This window comes from Corvus hawaiiensis, chromosome 22, assembly GCF_020740725.1.
Source record: "Corvus hawaiiensis isolate bCorHaw1 chromosome 22, bCorHaw1.pri.cur, whole genome shotgun sequence".
Lineage (NCBI taxonomy): Eukaryota > Metazoa > Chordata > Aves > Passeriformes > Corvidae > Corvus > Corvus hawaiiensis.
Window position 1 is genome coordinate 6,514,604 of NC_063234.1, and position 18,056 is coordinate 6,532,659.

The following is an 18,056-nucleotide window of genomic DNA, read 5'->3' on the forward strand; positions in this document are numbered from 1 at the left end:
AATAGCTCAGGCGTGGCTACAGGTACATGAACTGATTCACAGGCTCCCAGCTCAGGCCTGGGAAGATGACAAATATACCAGGGCGGCAGAGCACCCCCAGGACACTTTTAGACTGGTGCTCAGACCCTGATCACACTTATCATCTCCCCTTTCCCTCTTCCCCTGCCCCTCTCCCTTTATCCCAGGTGGAACAAGAGAGGACAGAGTCCTGTTAGGGGTCTCCATGACCTGCAGCCCCACTGGTACTTCTCCTCTCTGGCTCCAGATCACAGCAAATCACCAGTGTCCCCTCCTGCCTGTCCTGGGACAGTGCCCTCCTTTCTCATCTTCTCAGAGCTGCTTCACTCCATGGGAAAGAGACTGAGGCAGCCAAAGCAAGGAAAAGCCTGTTTGCAATCCCCATCACAGCACTCATCTCCACATGGCTTTAATTAAACCAGAAGCCTGATTTAAGCCAGGAGGTCCTGCCTGGGGCTCCAGTTCCACCCTTCCCTGCTGCTGTGTCCTGCTCCCCCCCATCAGCAGGCACCTAACCCCCTGTGTCTGGTCCCCAGCCCCGTCACAGGTGGTGGTGGTGCACCAGGAGAGCACAGGCCAGAACAGTGTCACGTTGCTGTGGCAAGAGCCGGACCAGCCCAACGGCATCATCCTGGAGTACGAGATCAAGTACTACGAGAAGGTAACGCTGAGCTTGTTTCTCAGAGGCCCCTGCTATCAGCCAGCCTTGCACAAGGGGCTTCTTTGGAAGACTCTGGTCGCTGTGCTGATGCAGAGAGAGTTTTGTTGCTGATTGTCCCCAGGACAAGGAAATGCAGAGCTACTCGACTCTGAAATCCAAGAGCACCACTGCCACCATCTCTGGGCTCAAGCCTGCAACCCGCTACATTTTCCAGGTGCGGGCTCGCACCTCTGCCGGCTGTGGGAGGTTCAGTCAGACTGTGGAGGTGGAGACTGGGAAGCCGGGTGAGTGTGTGCAGGTGTGGGGTGAGGGAAGTGTGGGGCAGAGAGCATGGACCCTGGTGATGCCCTTCTCCGTGGCCACTGTTCCTCCACCACACAGGGAGGGGGCCTGGAGGCACATCCCCTGGCATTTCAGCCTGCAGGGATTGCTTGAGGTTGCACTCCTGAGATGTTTGGGACAAGAGGAAACACTCAAATTGAAACAGGGCTTAGATTGGATATTAGGAAATGTTTCTTCACTGGAAGAAGATATTGGAACAGGCTGCGCAGGATAGTGGTGGAATCACCACACCTGGAAGTGCTTGAGGAATCTGTTGATGTGGCACTTGGGGATGTGGTTTAGTGATGGCCTTGGCTGTGCTGGGTTGATGGCTGGACTCAGTGATCTTAGAGGTCTTTTCCAACCTTAATGATTCCATGAATCTATGCTTATACATTAGAAAGAAGAGGGAGGAAGGATGTAGCAGTTAGTTCAGGGAAGACGTAGAGAGGTCCTGAGGCTCCAATCTCCTCTCTGTACCAGTTTGCTGTGTCACCATGGCTTTCTCAGATCTTGGCTTGGTTTCCCCACATGCAAATGGTCCCTGTACACTGGGAGAGGCTTAAAACTGGGAGTAAGTGGAACAGTGCTTCATCTTTGAAGACCATGACCCCATGGTCATCCCAAGGCTTTACCTTTGAAGACCATGGGGTAGGTACATTCCTGAGCTCAGCAGTGCATTCACCACTCCAGTCCCCACTTCAGCTCACCCCTTCCTACCCTGCTTCTTCAGCGTCTCTCCGGTACGACACGATGACGATCGTCTGGATCTGCCTGACACTCATCACTGGCCTCGTCGCCTTGCTGGTAGTTCTGATTTGCAAGAAGAGGTAAGGGTTTTCTGGAGGCCAGGGGGATTTTCTGGAGGTCTCCAACAGGGACAGGAGGGACGGGAGAACTTTGGCACAACTTTTCGCCTTTCAGTTTGTCCAGAGCATCCATAGGTCTGGGATTAATAAGCAGCCAAGAGACTTCACTTAAGGGTCACCACTTTCCCTGAGTCAGAGCCAGTCTCCAGATCTTCCCCTCTTCATGCCAGCAGGCTGAATAGTAATAAATTGGTATATACACTATAATATATGATATATGGAACATTAGCAGCACAGGCAATAGCAATTCCAGTACCAGAACTAGTACCAGTACAAGGGCTGACTGGATGGACTGGTGGGTAGGTCAGGAGTGGAGAGATCTTTTCTACCTCAGACAGATCCAAGGGAGACTGTGTGCTCTGTCTGAGTGTGGCTGAGCCAGGCATGTGGAGCACACATGCTTTTAGCACTGCCAAGCCTCGGAGAGCACCTGGAGAGTTCTTTGATCCAGACCAAAGTGTCAGTCCAGCGAGATGCAGGGATGCAGCTGGTGGATGGCCAGGTGTTTTCTCTGGCTGCCCACAGCCCCGGCATGCACTGCCTTCCACCCTGCTCTTGGAATGCTTGTGGATGGTGGATGGGGGCTTTTTTCTGACCCTTGTCCCCCTGTGGCAGGCACTGTGGGTACAGCAAGGCTTTCCAGGACTCTGATGAGGAGAAGATGCATTATCAGAATGGGCAAGGTAGGACAGTCTCTGGGAAGGACCCCAGCCAGCCCCCCGGAGGGGCAGAGCTGGACTGTTACCCCCTGACACTGCTGTGGTTTCCAGGGGGAGGGGTTTTGTATCTTGCCTCCTCCTAGGAACATGTCTTAGGAGACTTGAGCGGGGGCTCTGATCCCAGGGGCATCCTGGTAATGGGGTTGAAAGGTTGAACAGGGTGCACTGAGACTGCAGCAGGATCATCCCAGAGAGCAGCAGGCCAGGGGCGGGGGGGGGAGTGATGGAGTGGGACAATCACGTGGAGAACGCCTGGGCAGCCCGGTCCTGAACTGCTCTGAGGACACTGCTGGGCCAAAGAGTGACTTAGGGTTCCTTGTGCTGCATCTCTGTGGCTCCTCAGCCTGTCCTGCCCCTGCCCATCCTCTGCCCTGCTGCTGGGTGTCCCTCCTCCCAGCACGGCTGCCTGAGAGTGCTGATCTCCTCTCTCCACTTTGAAACCTGGCAGTGAAGTTCCCCGAGTCCAAGTTTTATGTGGACCCCCACACGTACGAGGACCCCTGCCAAGCTGTGCATGAGTTCACCCGTGAAATAGAGGCCTCCCGGATCAAGATCGAGAAGGTCATTGGGTCTGGTGAGTCCTGGGGCCCAGCTGCCTCTTTGGATCGTGTCTGCTCGGGGAAATCCATGATCTGAGGTTGTGCCGTGCCCCTGGCCCGCTGGGATCAGAGCCGTGCTCAGCAGGGCTTCATCTGCTCCTTATCCTTGTGAGATCAAAACCTCGGATAGAGTGGGGGTTTGGGGGAGTGAAATAAACCCTTTGGAGCAGCCTGGTGCAGGGGGTTGCTCGTCAGCAGGTGTGGCACTGGTGGCTCAGGCTGGCACAGCAGATGGCTCAGCCTGTCCCCATGGGTGCCCCAACATGCACCCATGAAAAACCTGGGGTGACAAGATGCAAATGAAATTGCAAGCGAAATGGTAAATTTTCAGAACAAAAGGGAATTTTGCATAGGAGCAGGGGCTTTCAGGGAAGCACAGTGCAGAGATGGAGCTTGAACTTCACGAGCAGCACCCTAAGGGCTTAACCCAGAGAAATGATGAGGGTCATCCTGGCTGCTCTGAGACTCTCAAATTTGTTCATTAAAAACAATAAAGCAAGTGCCACTGCAATCACTGCTCTTGGCCCACTGCCTTCAGTGAAAGGCACCAGAGACAGGTGGTTTCTGATGTTCCCACCCTTCCTGAACAGGAAGCCAGAGCTGAGCAATCCTTTCAGAGGATTGAATCCTGGAGGGGTTGAAGGGGGTTGAAATTCAGACTGAAACCCAGAGGGGCTGGGGCATGCTGTGAGTATGCTGACAGACTGGATGATTTGTGGTGTTGGTGGGTGAGTGCAAGAAGTGGAGGAGCTCTCCATGCCCCCACTTTCCCTTGCCTTGCAGGGGAGTCTGGAGAGGTGTGCTACGGCCGCCTGAAGCTGCCAGGGAAGAGGGAGATTCCCGTGGCCATCAAAGCACTGAAGGCAGGCTACACGGAGAAGCAGAGGCGGGACTTCCTGAGTGAGGCCAGCATCATGGCACAGTTCGACCACCCCAATGTCATCCACCTGGAGGGTGTGGTCACCAGGAGTATGTGGCTGGCAGGGGAGGGGAGCGTATGGCGGGGCAGAGTTGGGATGTATCTCCCTGTGAGCAGCCTGGGAGATGGGGGTCAGGGCTCGCTTTGGGTGCACTCCATCCTTCACTGCCCCAGTGGCTTTTCAGATTCGTGCATTTACCTGGGACAGCCACCCCCTTGCCTTCTCTTCCAGGACAAAGTTCCCGTGGCAGTTCCACACCTTGCTCTGCAGTGTGCTCCAGGTTGTTGTTGGTTCGGGAGATGTCCTACTCAAAGGCATTTACTTTAAAGGCTGCCTGTATTGAATCACAATTTGAAGTCTTCCTCCAAAAAGGCACATTTTGATGCAAAGCCTTACACTAATGGCATGCAAATTTCAGCAGGGTGACGAAGCTGACCCAGCCATATCAATGGCACCTGGAGGGAGGGGTACCTGTCTGGGTTGTTGCCACATCCCCATCATTGGGCCAGTCCTGCCCAGCGCAGGGGTGACACCAGTCTGAGGGGCTGCAGAAGACCCACAGGCCTGGTTTCATGTCTCTCCCAGTAAAAACCTGGCACTGGGCTTCCCGGAGGAAGGTGACTTCTCTGCTAACCTGACCTCCCTTGTCTTCTGCAGGCAAATTGGTAATGATTGTTACTGAATACATGGAGAACGGCTCACTAGACACCTTTCTCAGGGTAAGGAGGGAGTTTGTATTTTCATTCACTGCACATCCCCTGGGGCTGGTTCCTGCTCCTCAGCCTCTCAGCCACTGAAAGCCCTGTGTTAGAGAGAGCTGTGGGTGCTGGGCTCTCACCTCTCCAGCAGACACAGGCTCCAGGCATCGTGTCTGGCTCCCTGGAGTGACACTGCAAAGGCAGGGACAACTGCCTGAGCATGTGTCAGAGGCACTGAGAGGGCAAGGAAGTGGGCAGGGGCATAAGCTGGAGGCACTTTGGTACTAAGCCAAAGATGAGAGGCACTGGGGGGCTGGTTTAATGACAGCAGCACCAACAGGATGGTTATTTCCTTTCCAGAAACACGACGGGCAGTTCACGGTGATCCAGCTGGTGGGGATGCTGCGGGGCATCGGGGCGGGCATGAGGTACCTGTCTGACCTGGGCTACGTGCACCGGGACCTGGCCGCCCGCAACATCCTGGTCAACAGCAACCTGGTGTGCAAGGTGTCCGACTTCGGCCTCTCCCGCGTCCTGGAGGACGACCCTGATGCTGCGTACACCACCACGGTGGGTGGCTCACAGTGCTGGTCCCTAGTGACTGTTGTTGCCTCAGGCCACTGACACATGGAAAAGTCAGAGACTCAAGCCAATACAGGTAGGGCAGGAATGGTGATGTCACCTCCTGCTGACATCTGGGCCAAGAGCTCAAACCCAAAGAGGTCCTGAGCGTTGTCCTTCGCACAGGGACATCCCAGAACTGAGTGTGCAGTGAACAAAGAGCAGCAGGATGGGAGGGCGGGGAGTTATCAAACATCCCCAACCAACTGCTCCCATGGGCACGTGTGGCTTACGTGTCCCTGTTGGAGTCCTTCCCTAGGCTGTGTAGCTCCATCCGCTCTTCAGTTGTCCTAGACCCGTCAATCCGTAGGGGGGTGTTCTGGTCTACCCTTCAGCATTGTGGCCACACACTGGTTTTTCCATGTGACTGCCTCATTCATGGATGTGGAAAAGGTGGGAATTGATTTTGCAACCTGTGTTTTTATTTCATGCAGGACACTTTTGTCTGTGAAGCCATGTTGAGATTTTTCTAGCCAACCTGGCAGCTCTGGAGCTTGATGTTCTCCTCCATGGGAGGTCATCAGAAGCAAAATGAAACACATTTTCATGAAATACATAGAATATGTTAAATAAAATGAACTCTTTTTGCTCTTCTCTCTCCATGAAAAGAATTAGTGTGCTCCCCTGGCACATATCTGGAGGACAGACTGTTCCTGATGGAGGCCAGTTTGGAGCTGTAGCTGAGGATTCCAAGCATCATTTCTCAGAAAGACCAAGACTACAGAAGCAGAAAGGGCTTCAGGTTCCTTTGGGGTAGCTGATGCCGAGCATGTCCCAGAGCAGCTGCAGCTCTGAGGGATGAGTGCACCATGGCCCAGCCTGACGAACGTGGCCTTCGTGCTCTTCATGGCTTCAGCAAAGTGGAGAAGCTGAGCCAGAGGGGCTCACTGTTTGTGTGTCCATGCACTCACCTGCTCCCTCTGGTATCTCAAGAAGTAGCAGGGCATTCCAGATAATTTAACTTTGGGGGAGGTTCCTGCTGCTTGGTTTCTGCTGCTTTGAGGCACCTCAGTGCAGTGAAACCCACCAGAGCTGGTTGCTGTGGAGGAAGACTGGATAATGTATAGTGTGGGTGGAGCTGAACCACAAGGAGGCAGTGCCAGAGTCAGGATCTCTGGTGAGGTCTCAGTCAGGGTACCCTTCAAATGAGGTTTCTGTTGTGTTCAGCAACTTGTGTTCCTCCTGTGTTGTCTTCAACGTGCTCAGGAGATTGCTTCCCCCAAGGGACTCTCCCAAGAGACACGTTGTTCATCTTCAGTCCTTATCAAGGCATGTGCCAGGGCAGGCAGAGCTGGGTAGAGGTAGAGGCAACTCTCCCTATACAGGTATCCCTGGAAGGTGATCCCAGACACACCATTCCTGCCCCAGATGCTCTGGGAAGCCCAGCCAATGTCCCCTATACTGCAACTTTCCTCTTCAGATGTCTGGCAACCACATTTCCAGCTTAAAAGCATTCTTGGTCCATACATTGCTGATTTTTGTCAGCATGGTCCTTTAATTGAATGCGTCTTCTTTTTCGGTGTTTGCCTGTCAAAGCAGGGAAGGACAGGGAGCACATCCCATCACTCTCCCTGTCTGCTCAAGTCAGGTTCTCTGCTTGCACCCAGGGTCAGCTCTGTGCTTGTGTACTCTGGTAGCCCAGGGGTCCTCTTCATCACTGTGAATTCCTTGTCTCTTGAGCACTGGGGGACCAAATTGTCCATGAAGACCTTGTAAAAGAGCACAGTGTTCTCCCTGCTCTGCTGGAAACACCTTGAAGTCGTCCTTCACACACACCTTTGGGCTTATCTTGTGCACACTGCCTCCTCAGTCCTTCCCATAAGACGCCACCTCAGCTTATTGCTTGTCCAACAGCTGTCCTAGCTGCAGAGCTCAGGATGCTGAGCCCTGCCTGCTCTGAGCCTCCACTCTCACTCACTTTTCCAGGGGGGGAAGATCCCCATCCGCTGGACGGCTCCCGAGGCCATCGCATACCGCAAGTTCTCCTCAGCCAGTGATGTGTGGAGCTATGGAATAGTCATGTGGGAGGTGCTGGCCTACGGCGAGCGGCCCTACTGGAACATGACCAACCGGGACGTGAGTGCTGCCAAACCTGCCCCTCCTCCTGCCCTCCCCAGGCCAGCGTGGTGGGGGGCTGGGAACAGGGCCCCAAGGATCAGCTCTTGCCTCTCCTCACATCCCCACAGGGCTGTGCACAGGGTGCACGTCCCCTCTGTGGGGACAGCAGTCCATCTCTGCACTGCACAGCCTTTGCCTTTGCAGTCCCGTGGCTCCCAGGAGTGACCGGAGCTCACTGGTCATTGACCTACCTGCTGGCCCTTCTCAGTCCTGCCCCGTCCTGGGGACACTGACTCAAGTGCCTGGTATGAATGCAGGCAGGGAGGTCGCTGCCACGCTGCCTGTGTGCACCGTGGCTGTCCCTAGTCCTGCCTTTCTGCTGGCTGGAGAGATTCCGCACATTGTGCCACCTTTCCGAGTCCCTGGAAGGGGTTAGGGCTTCCCTAGGATCCCTGCAGCCGCACTGCACCAGCCTGCCAGTCCCAGTGCTGGGCATCCATCCCTTCCAGTGCCCAGGTGAGGTTGCTGACAGCCTCAGGCTAGCCCCACCCAGCTGTAGGCTTTGGGCTTGTCTGAGTTGTGTGGAGCCACTCTCACCTGAAGAGTAGTATAAAATCTGAAGGGGAATGTAGGTTATAATCCTGACCACAACCTGAGGGCAAAATTTCCAAAAGGAGGCAGTAAATGAGTAAAATGAGTATTTTGGCTCTGCAGAATCACAGGACTCCTTTTTTAACCTATGAGTTCTATAAATCTCCCCCTGTGCTGGGACTCCCCTCTCTTCCTAGGTTTCTTTTTATTTTGTGGTGGCTTTGGTGACAGCAGGGCATGAATGCAGTGGCTTACACTACCTCCTCCACACAATTCCTTCAAGCAGGGTTTCCTCCAGCCTTGCCGACCAGTGCCACGCCCTGGCTGTAGAACAACTGAGTGTGAGTGCAGCCCTCGTGGCTTGTCTGCTGGAGGGAAGCTGCAATATTTTAGGCCACAGCACCACTAAATAACTCTGCTGTCATAGCATTGATTTCCTGTACGTGTGTGGTGTCCAGCCTGCTGCCAGCTCTGCTTAGAGCCTGCATGCAGACATTCAGTTGTTGTTTAGCACAAAGCTTGTGCCCAGCCCTCTGCTCCCCATCCCATGGCCCCAGCAGCTCTCACGGATCTTCCCATCGGGGGCTGGGAGCGGGATGGGGGTGCAGCTCCACTGCAGCATGTGGCTTCCTTCCAGGTCATTAACTCTGTGGAGGAAGGCTACCGCCTGCCTGCCCCCATGGGCTGCCCCACCACCCTGCACCAGCTCATGCTGGACTGCTGGCAGAAGGACCGCAGCGAGAGGCCTCGCTTCTCCCAGATTGTGGGCATCCTGGACAAGCTGATCCGCAACCCTGACAATCTCAAGTGCATGGGCACCGTGAACAGGTGAGGGCTCCCTGACCCCTGTGTGAGCAGGGGCTGATGACTGATACTGGGCAGGGCACGTGGGTTGCAGGAATAAGGGCTATTTCTGACTGGCTGTGGCACCAATGGCTGCCCTTGGGACCATGGACACACACAGGGCCCGTGGGCATAGGTAGCGGTGGGTAGTGAGGAACTTCTGCACTTCAGCCCCCTGCTCCCTCCATGGCACCCCCATGCCAAGGCCAAGGAAGTGCAGCAGTGCCCATGCAGCAGCATCCCTGCCCATGCAGCAGCATCCCTGCCTTTACCTGCCTGTGAAGGCTCTCTCTGTCCTGCTCTGCAGGATCTGCAGGGTCACAGCTGTGTGCCCAGGTGGGCAAGAGGCCAACGGCATCTGGCCTGGATCAGGAATAGTGTGGCCAGCAGGACCAGGGCAGTGACTGCCTCCCTGTGCTGGGCACTGGTGAGTCCCCACCTTGAATCCTGGGGCAGTTCTGGGCTCTTCACGACAAGAAAGACATGGAGGGGCTGGAGCATGTCCAGAGAAGGGAACAGAGCTGGGGAAGGGGCTGGAGCACCAGGAGCGGCTGAGGGAGCTGGGAACGGGGCTCAGCCTGGGGAAAAGGAGGCTCAGGGGGGACCCTGTGGCTCTGCACAACTCCCTGAGAGGAGGGGGCAGCGAGGCAGCAGTTGGCCTCTGGTCCCAGGGAATGAGGGACAGGACAAGAGGAAACAGCCTCAAGTTGCACCAAGGGAAGTTTAGGTTTAAAATTAGGGAAATTTTTTTCATGAAAAGGGAGGTCAGGCCCTGGCACAGGCTGCCCAGGGCAGTGGTGAAGTCACCATCCCTGGAGGTGTGGATGTGGCACTTGGGGACATGGTTTAGTGGTAGCCCTGGCAGCGCTGAGTCAACAGTTGGAGTTAATGATCTTAGAGGGCTTTTCCAGCCTTAATGTTTTCCTGATTCTATAGGTGCATTCAGGTGGCCCTCACAGCCTGGTCACCTTGGACCAACCTTTCTGTCTAACCCCTTCTGTCCTGCTCCCAGGTTCACCCAGACACGCTTGGACAGGGGTCTCCTCGACCTGACCAGCTGCTTGACTGTGGAGGACTGGCTGGACTCCATCCGACTGGGGCACTACCGGGAGAACTTTGCCATGGCTGGGTACTCCTCCCTGGGCATGGTTATGCGCATGAACATCGAGTGAGTAGCAGGGCGTGGCTGGGTGTCCCTGCACCAAACCACTAGCCCCAAACAGTGACCGTCCTGCCTTGGCTGGCTCATTCTAGTTGGTCCCTGGTGCCCCATACGTATCTCTAGGCAAACGGTGTTGAGATTTGGGACAATGTCCAAGGCTGTGCTGAGCTTTGAGGGAAGGTGTGGGAGTTGTACTGAGAGGCTGTGAGCACCAAGTCACCTCCAGTGCTCTGTGGTGGCTCTCCAATGTCACCATAGGCCCATAGGAGGTAAGTCAGGTTGCAAGGTGCTCCAGGAGGTCACCTAATCCAACCTCCTGGTCACAGCAGGGTCAGGCGGGAGGTTGCTGTCTCCCTGTGCTTCTCATCTTTGTTTCCCCTGCAAAAGGCCTCTCTGGACCAGAGTGTGGCCGTGCTACCCTGTGCAACTTCTCTGGGATCACTGGGAAAACATAATAGCTGGGCATTACCTTGGAGCTTTGCCAGACCCCATGCACAGGACTGGTTCCCTGCTCAGTGCAGCCAGCAGGGAGGCATCACTGGAAGGTCATTAACACATGACCAAGGGTGGGTTAAGATCTGTCTCACTACCCTCCTGCTGTGAGGAACTTGATCTCCCACCTGTCTAGGGAGTTTCCAAGGTGGAGCATCCAAGCGGTACCAGAAAAGAAGGCAACTATACCAGCTCCTACCCTTATGCCTGCTTACATCCCCCATCCCGTGCTGTTACCAGTAGTGACAGGGCTGGCAACAACCTCTGCAGCCTCTAAGGAGCCTTGTTCCCTGTCCAAAGGCATGGAGCTGCTGGACAGTGGTTCCTGTGGCAGTGAAAGGGAAGACAGAGAGACACAGACAGAGGGTTGTCGTCTGCATCGATCGGGGGCTGTACATGGGGCCTTTGCTCTGGGATTGAGCTGATAGTGATCCCTGTTTCTCATGCACATCAGAGAATCTTTTGAATGGGGAAGGCTCATTATCCATCCATCTTTCTGACTGGGTTATCTGAGGGCATCTCACTAAAACTGAATCCAATTTCAGAGCATCGATCTTGTCACCTGCCAGCCTGTCAGGAGTGATCCTGCTCCCCATAGGGCTGTCACAGTGGCCTTGTCAGGAGGACGTGCCCAAGGGAATGGCAGTCTCTCTGTCCCTGGGAGGATGCCCATGGACCCCCGTCAGGACCAGCCTTGTGCTGATGGACAAGTGGAGAAGAGCCAGGCACAGGTTCCTGGGCTGGTCCATGGGGTGCAGTTGTCTCCCTGGGGCCTGGCACAGGTGTCTTTGACAGTGTTTTTGTTCTCCAGGGATGTTCGGAGCCTGGGAATCACCATGATGGGCCACCAGAAGAAGATCTTGAGCAGCATCCAGGCCATGAGATCCCAGCTGCTGAACACAAACGGCCCCAGGAGGCATCTCTGACCACAAGCTCTGCAGAGCCACATCAGGCATTCCTTAACACTTACCCTGGCAAAGGGGCAGCAGGGTGGTGAGCAGGAACAGGGGCACCAGGAGCTGGAGCCCTGCCAGCATCTCTTTGATTTCAGCGTTGGTGGAAACATGGTATTCCAAATACCTTGGTGGTCCTGTTGCCTCCTTCCCCCACCTGAAGGGGGGAGCAGCCTTCCAAGTGGGCTGGGGACACATCATGACTCTGCTCTTTCCCTGTGGGACTGGGGGTCTCCACACAACTATGCAGGACAGGAGGCAACCCCACCACCCAGTGGGATGGTCCAGCTGCTCCTGCAGGTGGAGGGGTATCAGACACATCAGCAATAACCAGGAGCAGTGGGACTGGGCTTGCCATGGCACACAACTCCTTTGGATCAGGCAGCTGGGGAGTTCCTTGGATCTTGAACTAGCAGGGCTCCACAGGCTGCACACAGCAGCTTCCGGTACCTCCCAGCGTACTCCAGCCTGGACCTCCTGAACTGCACCAGCCTGAAGGTGACTTCATGGTCCACCTCTACCAAGAGCAGGAGGGCAGGGGACAGAGTACAAGGTGGCAGTGCCAGGAACAGCTGGGTCTGCCTTCAGACCATACTTCCGAGCTTGGAGGAGAGTTGTCCAGGGCCTTCTACCTGGAGCCTCAAGAAGCCCTGGAGTGCTGCAGGACACTCTCCCCCTCTTTAACCCACCAGCACTACTCTTCCCCAGATCCAGCACAGCCCTCCAGGCAGCCCAGGCATGTTTTCTAGGGCCGCAAGCTCAGGTTTCTCTGCCAGCAGAATTGTCCTGGCCTCCCCCAGAACAGAGAGGAATGGGAGAGTATGCTCCCATCTCCCATGATGGAGGGACAGAGAAACAATTCTTTGTTCTTATATTGTCCTAGAGAAACCCAAGAGCTGTGCTATCACCTGGCTGCCAGTGCCCAGAGCTGCAGGGTCACCTGCAGAGGAAGGGTCTTGACAGCATTTCCAGCTTCAATCACAGCATCCTGTGGCTGAGGGCAGGGGCTCCAGGCACAGAGGATCTCACTGGTGGTGACCCCAGTGTCTGGGAGGGTGGTCTGTCCTCCACAGGAGCATTTCTCTGGGTGAGCTTGCCTGGTGCTCAGCAGTGGCCTCCAAAGATGTGTGGAGCTGGTCCAAGAGGCTGAGCTGGATGCCAAGGTACAGATGAACTGGGGAGCAGGGCAGGCTGTGGGCTGGGAGTTTCTTTTGGTGTAAATACAATTTTCTATGGGTTTGGGAACTGTTTTACTGAAATAGGATGTTAAGTACACAAAATGGTCTCAAAGCACAGAAGCCTCAGTTGTGGGGCTGAACTCACTGCAAAAAAATGTCTGCTGGGAGCATGGCTGGGCTGGGGGGTGACAGGAGGGGAGAGGGACTGGAGGGAGCCATGCTCCCTGCCGGGGTCCAGCCTGGCCCACAGCACCTTGTCCTTCGCACGGGCACAGCACACCCAGCATCACTCCAATACGGGTGCTGGCGGGATCTGGCCTGAGGGCTGTTCCTGCCAGGCCTGTTTGGGCACAAGGGGGGTGGGGGGCGGGTTAAAGCCATTTCTCAGCTGCAATAATTCTGGCTAAACCAGCCTTTCCAGGGCTGGCTTGGCTTTCCATGCAGGGCGCTTGTGTCCTGATGGATTCTCTGACTACGGCGGGCACTTTACTTCTTCCTATGGAAGCTTTTTGTAAGGGGGATAGATGCAATGTGTTGTTTCATTTGTATTGCACCCTTCGTCCTGCACTCAGCCCTGGCACACTCCCTCCCCGCAGCCAGCACGTGACAGAGCTCACACAAGCCCTGCAGCACAGGGGGCTGGGTGCTGGCCCTGTCCTCTCTTCCCAACATTTGGGACTCCGTCATGGACACACTGGTGAGAGCAGAGGTCAGACCAGCGCCACACCTGTGTCCTTGGGGTTTGCTGGGCAACCCCAGTCAGGTGGGATGCAGGATCTGAGGCTGGGAGCTGCCAGATGGCCCCTTTCCAGGTGGTTCATGAGTCAGATCCTGCAGCATGGGGTCACTGGGCTGCTCCTGGCTGTGGGGATGGTGGGGCAGGGTTTGCCTTTTATGTTCAGAGTGTGCACTTCCTCCTGGACAATAAAAACCCCTCTTTCCGTGATCCATCTCCTTGCCTGTTATTGTCATTGGGCTGCACAGAGCTGTCACCACTTGCAGTGAGAATGGGGGACACCGCAGCTGCTTTGGGGGGGCCAGCACTGGGATGCTCAGCTAGTCACCACCTCCCTTGCTCCAGAAAGCCTCCCACACATGAAGGATGCTTCCCTGCAAAGCAGGAGTATCCATGGGATGGGCCCACAGGGACAGGGAAGAGCCAAGAGGATGTTTGTAGGCTCCCAAGGAAGGGGTGCTGTGGCTGGGAGAGGACTTCCCAAAACCACCACGTCACTGCTGTGTAGGAGCATCTCATGTAGGACATCTTGTGTGCAAAGGCTCCTCTGAACCTCGGGGGTCTCTTGCAGGTTTTCCTAGACTCAGCCTTACCTTCTTCTGGAAATGCAGATTTTTTTTTTTTTTTAAAGAAAAATTAACACCAAAAAACCCAACCAGTAAAACCTCAGCCCTCATGTCCTGAAGTCTGAGCTGAAGTATGTTGTAGGTGGGCTTGCAAAACTCTTCCTGTGGGTGTTTAGCAGTGTTCCAGCTGCCCTTCCGTGAAGGATTTACCAGCAAATGAGTCTCAGGACAAAGCAAGCACTGTTTTCAGTAAACGCCCTATAAAAGCAAAATGGTCCCACAGCACAGTGTGGGGTAGGCTCTAAGCCCGTCACTGCCTGCTCGCATGCTCCCTGCCTTTGCCACGCTTCAAGGATGGAGGTGACCATTCACTGCCCCAGCCCGCTCCCCATCCCGCAGGTGAGGAAAGGCCAGCCCGGCTGCCCGGGGCTCTGTCCTACCCCAGCCTGCCTGCACACTGTCAGGTTATCCTGCCTGCCCAGCCAGAGCTTCCTTCTTCATGGTCCCCCCTCTCACCGCTCTCTCCCGTGCCCCTTTCCAGAAGCACCGGCCCCTAGGCTGGACAAGCTGCTCCTGGTCAGTGTCCCCTGTGCTGAGGGTTGAGCTTACAAGTCCTGTGCTCTGCATTCCCCTTCACCTTCACCCCATTTCTGTATTTACATTTCCCATCCCTACAACTCTCTCTCCCAGACCCTTCTCCTTTATCCAGAGCAGCTGTGGCTGCCCCATCCCTGGAAATGCCCAAGGCCAGGTTGGACAGGGCTTGGAGCAGCTTGGGACAGAGGAAGGTGTCCCTGCCCATGGCAGGGGGTGGGAACAAGATGGGCTTTAAGGTGCCTTCCAACCCAAACCATTCCCTGATAAATATGGTTAGAAGGAATCTCTGAAGGTCATCCTGCCCCTCCAGGTGCCTGTGCAGTGCACATACTTGTGCAGGTTCTGCTCAGACCCTCATCACTTCATACAGACAGGGACAGCAACCACATCATACCTTGCTCATGGTCCAGAGCACAGTGCACAGTGAGACAGCCTGGGCATGCTGGGACCTGTCACTGTTCACTGAGGACGCACATTTCACTACTTTATTTCAGTTATTAATAAAGCCAGTGTCCACATTGTGCAAAATGTACAAAGTTTTCTTACATTTCTCAGACCCAAACATTTGGAAGGATGGATGATGCTGGTGCCTGGCTCCTTCCCCAGGCAGGAGCAGGGGCAGCGGCAGTGGCAGCGGCACTCAGCCAGGCTGCGGTGCATGGCTTTGTGTGGGGAGGGGCCCACAGCCACTACAGCATCACTTTGTCAAAGCCTGTGAGCACCACACCCAGGGCATCACCCTGCTCACAGCCTCAGGAAGATGAGGCACAGTTGCGTCATTTTTAAAGAAATTGCCATGAAGTTGCAGTCCTGGCAGAGGCCCATCACTGGGGACACTTCTCCAGGACACAGAGCCATGTTTCCAGACCTCCTGCACTCCCATCTGGCCAGGCTGGGGCCAGGGCTGGCACCCAGGGATCCTTGGGAAGAGGATCCTGGGGAAGGGGTTGGTCTAGAGGCAAAGTCTTCCATCCAAGGAGAGGTGATGGACACCCTGGTTCATATACACCAGCAGATAAACCCCTTCCTGTACCAAAACAGCCCACAGGATGTTCACACCTTCTTAAATGTCCCCCAAGAGAATTTTATCCCATCTTGCACCGCTGGCAGCTGGTCTTTCCCTGGTAAAACAGCTTTTCTTGTCTACTGACACCCAGCATTACCCCAGGCTTCCAGTAACTCATCTCGGAAGCATTTCCTTTGCAGCTGCCCGGGCCCGATTTGGCTGTGTCATTAGGAAGGGAGGCTCTGCGAGCTCTGTGTGCCTGGAGGTGGCAGTCTGGACCTGCGGAGCACCTGCAGAGCCCTGCGTGGAGCCGCCGCCTCGGCTCCCCCCCACACCCTGTCGGTGCCAGCCCTGCGGAGGTTTGCAGGGGTCAGATGCATTCCGGGGCTGGCGGGAACAGATGGTGAATTCGGCTTCGGATTTCTTGATATGATTCCTGTCTGATCACATAGCAGCTTAGTCTGCCAAGGAAGGCTGTATTCCCAAACCACCTTCTCTCCCTGCTTTTAGCACAGTTGTTCAGTGTCATGTCCAAGTAAATTACTCAGGATAATCTGATGTAAGATAGAAATATCAGCCCCAGCTGCTGCTTTAACTCTTGGAAGGATTATGGGGTTAAGTTCTGCATGGGTTTTGAAGTGTCCCATAGGTCATGTCTTGGCAGCCACCATCAAGGATTGCAATAGCAGCACAGCTCATCCCAGGATGACAGAAGTGCCCGCTCTGCCACCAGCCCAATGTCTCCCCACCTTGAGCAAGCCGGGCTCGGGGAGAGATGAGCCAGGACTACCCTGACTTCTGCAGGGCTGGGAATATGGGGCAGGACTCAGAGCAGAGAGGCAGGTCTCACATTAGGAGGGCTCCCTTGGAGCAGCCACAGGACAAAGGAGGAAGGCAATAGCACTTCATCCCCTGCCTGCAAAAGGGACTTCTTCTCTCCTTTGGGTGTAAACCTGGACTAAGCAGCCTGAGTGAACCTCCAGCCACATGATGTGCATCCCAGCCGGCCCCACCGGTCCATGGGATGCACCCTGGAGCATCCCACTCAGAGGGGAGTGCCAGGGGACTGCCTGGCAGCCCAGCTCCTCAGGGACCCATGTCCCAGCCCCCACGGCCTGGGATGGGAGGGTTTGCTGTGCCTGTGAGCAGAATCCTCATCTCTGCCCCCTCAGCAGTTTGTTGGGCCCCCATACAGAATCCTCTTTGAACAGGCTGTCAAAAATCCCCAATAGCCGGTAAAACAACAAAGCCTCTTAAATTTCCTGGGTGAAAACTCCTGGCAGTTGTGTTTTGGGAAATCCCAGTGCACATCTCCTGCTTATGACGGTCCTTCCAGAATAGAATTGCAGACAATCTGCAAGTGCCAGAAAAGTTTCTGGATGCAGAGCTGGGAGTATTTCCCTACACACCGTCCCGCTTATTCCAGGAAGAAAAAAACCCCAAGAATTAGTTTACTGAGTTAAAAGGACTAAGGGGTTGCACACCACATGGGAAACTTGTGAAAAGGGTAAAGGCTTTGGAACTTGTTGATCTCGAATCCCAGCCATAACAAGTTATTTTCATTTTGCTAATGCTGAAAGAAGGTGAAATTGTTCCCAGCACTCACCAGTGTCTGCCTGACCCCAGAGTCTTTTACTCTTAAAGGTTTCTTATTACTCATTCTGTATCTCATTTCCTCCCTGCCTTCTAAACCTCCTCTCACAAAGTTGTCCTAAAAAGGGGTCCTTGCAGGGAGCAGGCAGTGGGATAGAGGGGGCAGGGGGTGGCACTGAGCAGGTAACAACAGGTAACATTCCTTCCCAAGCACAGAACAGTGGAGAGGATGGGGGAATCAAGGACCCAAAGGAATGGCAGAAGATGTGCCTGGGGAGGTTTAGGTTGGATCTCAGGAAAGGTTCTTCCCCCAGAGGGTGCTGGGCACTGCCCAGGCTCCCCAGGGAATGGGCACAGCCCTGAGGCTGCCAGAGCTCCAGGAGTGTTTGGACAGCGCTGCCAGGCACAGGGTGGGATTGTTGAGGGTGTCCTGGGCAGGGCCAGGAGCTGGACTGAATGATCTTTCTGGGTGCCTCCCACCTGAGGATATTCCATGATTCTAAGAAGGAGAGGTGAGGGATGTGGTGCAGGCCACGGCGAGCAGTGGCCTTCGTGCCTGGACAGGAGCTGAGGGAACATGGAGAACATGGACAGAGACAGTTTGGGTGGATGTGCTTTGGTGACCAATGGGACACGAGCTTGGGGACCAATGGACGAGGCAACATGGGCAGGGCATGTCCCAAAGTCACCAGGTGATCACCAGGTGAGCTCACACCTCACTGCAGAGGTGCTGAGATGGAGAGGCAGGAGGAGATGGAGAGGCACGAGATGGACAGAGAGGCAGAAGCAGCGGGATTACGCTCCCTGCCCAGCAGGACTGACCACACCTCTCATGGACACACAGCAGGAACGTGT

General features: G+C 55.1%; 1 protein-coding gene across 1 annotated transcript in view; it reads left to right on the forward strand.

The window, feature by feature from the left end:
* The window catches only part of EPHA8 (EPH receptor A8), a 53,169-nt gene extending 39,514 nt beyond the window's left edge, over positions 1-13,655 (forward strand). Inside the window, exons 6-17 of the mRNA XM_048326177.1 lie at positions 555-679; positions 801-963; positions 1,734-1,830; positions 2,485-2,552; positions 3,037-3,162; positions 3,971-4,156; positions 4,765-4,826; positions 5,166-5,375; positions 7,353-7,502; positions 8,713-8,903; positions 9,931-10,086; positions 11,384-13,655. Of these exons, the coding sequence (XP_048182134.1) occupies positions 555-679; positions 801-963; positions 1,734-1,830; positions 2,485-2,552; positions 3,037-3,162; positions 3,971-4,156; positions 4,765-4,826; positions 5,166-5,375; positions 7,353-7,502; positions 8,713-8,903; positions 9,931-10,086; positions 11,384-11,498 (1,649 nt within the window). The 3' untranslated portion in view covers positions 11,499-13,655. The remainder of the gene's footprint in view (positions 1-554; positions 680-800; positions 964-1,733; positions 1,831-2,484; positions 2,553-3,036; positions 3,163-3,970; positions 4,157-4,764; positions 4,827-5,165; positions 5,376-7,352; positions 7,503-8,712; positions 8,904-9,930; positions 10,087-11,383) is intronic.
* Positions 13,656-18,056: the final 4,401 nt, after the last annotated feature.